General features: G+C 44.2%; 1 protein-coding gene across 2 annotated transcripts; it reads left to right on the forward strand.

The window, feature by feature from the left end:
- Positions 1-4,080: 4,080 nt before the first annotated feature.
- On the forward strand, positions 4,081-5,010 carry LOC308252300 (calponin-2-like; the record flags this gene model as incomplete). 2 transcript variants are annotated; one of them, XM_080676680.1, is made up of 2 exons in its annotated part: positions 4,081-4,470; positions 4,588-5,010. In XM_080676680.1, 2 exons carry the CDS (start codon positions 4,081-4,083, stop codon positions 5,008-5,010), a joined length of 813 nt encoding a protein of 270 aa, XP_080532806.1. The 2 variants fall into 2 exon arrangements, with proteins under 2 accessions (XP_080532806.1, XP_080532805.1); XM_080676679.1 differs by having other exon boundaries at positions 4,081-5,010.
- Between the last annotated feature and the right edge of the window lie 727 nt (positions 5,011-5,737).

The raw sequence follows: 5,737 nt of genomic DNA on the forward strand, positions 1-5,737 counted from the left end.
TATGGTACCGGAATGCTTCACTGTATCCATTATAGCACTGCTCCTGGCTAAGCCTAGATGCTGCTTCAGAATCCTTCTTAGCACAATACTCCAAGGACCCTCTATCATTCAGCCTCATTAGCCATTCCTGGTCAACAAGTTTATAATTTTGATATATACTGCCAAACCAAAATATTACCTTGAAGATATGTCAGGGGGAAATGCCTCTTTCATTTACTCCCTTTTCCCAGGAAATCAGCATATTTTCCTTTTAGCTGACCTAATCTTCCCTGTGACTTCCTGGGTCACTTTTGTGTGTCTAAATATTCAATAGCCTCATCCATATCCATGGTGTTCCATCAAAGCTCACTATACCATGATGCAAACTGCCTTTCTGGATGCAGTGAGATTTCATCAGGGCTTAAACAAAAACACTAGGTTTCCTTTAGCTAAATTCTCAGGCTTCCTGACAGTTCAGTGGCTACCAGCAATGGCAAAGAACCCTCCCAAAGCAGTGAGAAGGAGGTCCAGACATCTTTGTTATTTAAACTAGAGAAAATAAGCTTAAACCAAGAGGCCACCAAAGATCAGTATCCTGGTCCCTCCAACCAGGCAGATGGCTGACTTTCACATGTGTGGCTGGCTCTTGCTGACACAATTCCAACAATGTCAGGACCTGGCATATGCCTTTAACAGCTTCCTCTCTAGCCACACCTGAAGCCTCCAGCACCATGAAAAAATCTTCTGAAGGTATTTCCATCTACTCCAGAATTGCTCCAAGTTCTGCTTCTTTTTATTCAAGACTTATTGCTCTTGCCTGGCCGGCATGGCTCAGTGGTTGAACATTGACCTATGAACCAGGAGGTCATAGTTAGATTCCAGGTCAGAATACATGCCCGGGTTGCGCACTCGATCCCCAGTGGTGGGTGTGCCGGAGGCAGCCGATCAATGATTCTCTCTCATCATTTATGATTCTCTCCCTCTCTGAAATCAATAATTTTTTTAAAAAAAGAAAACAGGATAAACAAGATTGATGAACCTCTAGCCAGGCTCACCAAGAAGCAAAGAGAGAGGACCCAAATAAACAAAATCAGAAATGAAAGAGGAGAAATAACAACAGACCCCACAGAAATACAAAGGATTATTAAAAAAAGTTCTATGAACAACTCTATTCTAACAAACTAGACAACCTAGAGGAAATGGACACATTCCTAGAAAAATACAACCTTCCAAAACTTACTCAGGAAGATACTAAAAATCTCAATAGGCTGATAACTATGGAAGAAATTGAATCAGTCATCAAAAAACTTGCAGCAAACAAAAGCCGCGGGCCAGATGGCTTCACAGGGGAGTTTTAGCAAACATTCAAGGAAGAACTAAAACCTATCCTCCTAAGACTATTCCAGAAAATTCAAGAGGAAGGAACACTTCCAAGCTCCTTCTATGAAGCCAGCATCACCCTAATACCAAAACCAGATAAAGATAACACAATGAAAGAGAATTATAGACCAATATCCCTCATGAACACAGATGCCAACATACTCAACAAAATTCTAGCAAATCGGATCCAGCAGTACATCAGAAAGATCATACAGCATGACCAAGTAGGATTTATCCCGGGGATGCAAGGATGGTACAATATTTGCAAATCAATAAACGTGATACATCACATAAACAAATTTAGAGATAAAAATCACAGTCATGTCAACTGATGCAGAAAAAGCATTTGACAAAATCCAACACCCTTTCTTGATAAAAACTCTCAGAAAGGTGGGAAGAGAAGGATCATACCTCAACATAATAAAAGCCATATATGACAAACCCATAGCCAACATCATACTCAATGGGCAAAAACTAAAACCATTTCCCCTAAGAACAGGAACAAGACAGGGATGCCCACTCTCACCACTCCTGTTGAACATAGTGCTAGAAGTACTAGCCATTGCAATCAGACAAGAAGAAGAAATAAAAGGCATCCAAATTGGAAAAGAAGAAGTAAAACTGTCCTTATTTGCAGATGACTGTACATAGAAAACCCTAAAGACTCCATCAAAAAAATTATTAGACTTAATAAATGAATTTAGCAATGTAGCAGGATACAAAATTAACGCCAAGAAATCTATGGCATTTCTATACACCAATAGTGAACTTACACAAAGAGAGACTAAAAAAGCAATCCCATTTACCATTGCACTAAAAAAATTAAGATACCTAGGAATAAACTTAACTAAGGAGGTAAAAAACCTATACACGGAAAACTACATGACACTGAAAAAAGAGATAGAGGAAGACATAAACAGATGGAAGAACATAACGTGTTCATGGATTGGTAGAATCAACATCATTAAAATGACCATACTGCCCAAAGCAATCTATAGATTCAATGCACTTCCCATTAACATACCAACGACATATTTCACAGACCTAGAACGAACTTTCCAAAAATTCATCTGGAATAAAAAAAGACCCTGAATAGCTACAGCAATCCTGAGAAAGAAGAACAAAGCACATGAGATCTCAATAGCAGATATCAAGCTGTATTACAAAGCCACTGTTCTCAAAACTGCCTGGTATTGGCACAAGAACAGACATATAGATCAATGGAATAGAATAGAGAACCCAGAAATCGACCCACATCACTATCTCAATTGATATTTGACAAAGGAGGCATGAACATACAATAGAGTCAAGACAGTCTCTTCAATAAATGGTGTTGAGAAAATTGGACAGATACATGCAAAAAAATGAAACTAGACCACCAACTTACACCATACACACAAATAAACTCAAAATGGATCAAAAACTTAAACATATGACGGGAAACCATAAAAATACTAGAGGAATCCATAAGCAGAAAAATCTCTGACATATGCCAAAGCAATTTCTTCACTGATACTGCTCCTAGGGCAATGGAAACTAAAGAGAAAATAAACAAATGGGACTACATCAAAATAAAAAGCTTTTGCACAGCAAAGGAAACCATCAATAAAACAACAAGAAAGCCCATTGGAGGGAGAAAAATGGCGGCAAAATAGACAGACATGTTCCGAGCCTTCTCCTGGAGCAGAAAGAAAGAACAGCTGAGGGTCGCACGAGGAGTGTTTCTTGGCAAGTTAAGGGACAGCTAAACTCCAGGAGAAGGTAGGGGACTGCTAGACAGGGTTCCCCTGACCAGGCAGCCCCCACTGCGGCTGGGTCCCCTCCCAGAACTACGGGCTCTGACGCGGTAAGACTGCGCCATCTTGAAAGGGAAAGTGGAGCTTATCGGACACCTGAAAATCCACAACTGCGGCACCCACCGAACAGCTGCGAACCCCAGAACACCAGTCCCCAATTGTTGCAAACATGCGGATTCAGAAGAGCTCTACACTCCACCATGGAAAGGAGAGAGAGAACTACATAACCAGACATCTGGAGAAGAGAGACCATGGGGAGACAAAGAAACAGCCTGCATATGAAATAAAAGCAGGCATCACCAGAAAAGGAAATAAACGAAATGGAGGCAAGCAACCTTCCAGAGAAAGAATTCAGAGAAATGGTCATAAGGTGGCTAAAAAGAATGGAAGACAAATTCGACAATATGAGTAAGAACCAAGAGGAAATGAAGAAACAAAAACAAATGAAAAATGACATCGCTGCTGTAAAGAACTCAATAGAAAGCATCAAGAGTAGACTAGAAGAAGCAGAGGACCGCATCAGTGAGCTAGAAGACAAGATGGGGGAAAATACCCAAGTAGAGCAGCTTCTAGGAAAAAAAATTAAAAAGCAGGAGGAGAGCCTAAGGGAACTTTGGGACAACACGAAACAAAACAACATCCGCATAATAGGGGTTCCAGAAGGGAAGGAAACTGAGCAAGGAATAGAAAACCTGTTTGAAGAAATAATGACAGAAAACTTCCCTGATATAGGGAAGAAAAAACCCACACAAATCCAAGAAGCTCACAGAGTCCCAAGCAAAATGAACACCAAAAGACCGCACATTATAATTAAATTGGCAAACACCAACGACTAAGTAAGAATCTTAAAAGCGGCAAGAGAGAGACAGAAAGTTACATACAAAGGAACCCCCATCAGGGTCCCGCCATCGCCGTCGCTGCCGCCATGAGCACCACGCAGTTCAACAAGGGACCCTCGTACAGGCTTTCGGCTGAGGTCAAGAACCGGCTTCTGTCCAAGTATGACCCTCAGAAGGAGGCAGAACTCCGAAACTGGATCGAGGGACTCACAGGCCTGTCTATTGGTCCCAACTTCCAGAAGGGTCTGAAGGATGGAATTATCCTGTGCACACTCATGAATAAGCTGCAGCCTGGCTCAGTCCCCAAGATCAACTGCTCCATGCAAAACTGGCACCAGCTAGAAAACCTCTCCAACTTCATCAAGGCCATGGTCAGCTATGGCATGAACTCTGTGGACCTGTTCGAGGCCAATGACCTGTTTGAGAATGGAAACATGACACAGGTGCAGGTGTCTCTTCTGGCTCTGGCAGGGAAGGCCAAGACTAAGGGGCTGCAGAGTGGCGTGGACATTGGCATCAAGTACTCAGAGAAGCAGGAGCGGAACTTCGATGACGCCACCATGAAGGCGGGCCAGTGTGTCATCGGGCCCCAGATGGGTACCAACAAGTGTGCCAGCCAGTCAGGCATGACGGCCTATGGTACAAAAAGGCATCTGTACGACCCCAAGAACCATATCCTGCCATCCATGGACCACTCAACCATCAGCCTGCAAATGGGCACCAACAAGTGTGCTAGCCAGGTGGGCATGACGGCTCCTGGGATCCGGCAGCACATCTATGACACCAAGCTGGGGACTGACAAGTGTGACAATTCCTCCATGTCTCTGCAAATGGGCTATACACAGGGTGCCAACCAGAGCGGCCAGGTCTTTGGCCTGGGCGGGCAGATATATGACCCCAAGTACTGTCCACAAGGCCCAATGGCTGATGGGGCTCCAGGGTCAGTTGGCGACTGCCCAAGCCCAGGGAAGGCCCCGGAGTACCCTCCATACTACCAAGAGGAGGCAGGCTACTGAGGCCCCATCCTTGCAGAGTGTCTCTTCACGTCATTGTCCCATCAGGAATTTGGGGTTTTTCTACGTTTTCATCTTATTTTTCTATGTGTTTAAGTTGAGGGTCTGTGAAAGCCAGATCCAGATGCATATAGGGTGGGGGTCCCTGCTAGGGCACACCCAGGTAGCAAATTTCCCAGCAGGCTTAGGGCCAAGTGGGGGCAGGGGGTGTGGGGGGACAGGGAGAAACCTGTGCATGGAGGGAAACTGGCCCCAAATGCTTCCGGTTGCTTCTGCCCCTCTTCTCTTTTCTCTGCTGATCAGTTTGTGGTTTCTGTACCAACAGAAGTTTCAGGCAGTTTTAACAAAAGTAATTTTTTGGGGGGGTGGGGGGTGGGGGGTGGGAAGGAAGGAAGTTCCTTGGGAGAGGCCTGGACCATAGTCCCTAGATATTTTAGGCATGGTGAGGGATTGCATTTCCCCAGGACCCTCAAAGGGCACCAGTGAGGAAACAGGCAGACAGGACAATAGAGTTCTGAGTGGTTGAGGCAAAGCCGGACCCCCACCTCTTCCATGCTTGTCCCCTCTCCCCCACCAAGTACTGCACAGGGAACCCCACTAGGAGGCCCTCCCTGGGACCAGCACCACCCAGGAGCCCTGGGACCAAGTGATAATGTGAAATACCAACTGTGGACCAAAGGCAATAAAAACCTCTTTTTAAAACGAAAAAAAAAAAAAAAAAAAAAAAAAA

The sequence above is a fragment of the Plecotus auritus genome (assembly GCF_963455305.1).
Source record: "Plecotus auritus genome assembly, chromosome: 6".
NCBI lineage: Eukaryota > Metazoa > Chordata > Mammalia > Chiroptera > Vespertilionidae > Plecotus > Plecotus auritus.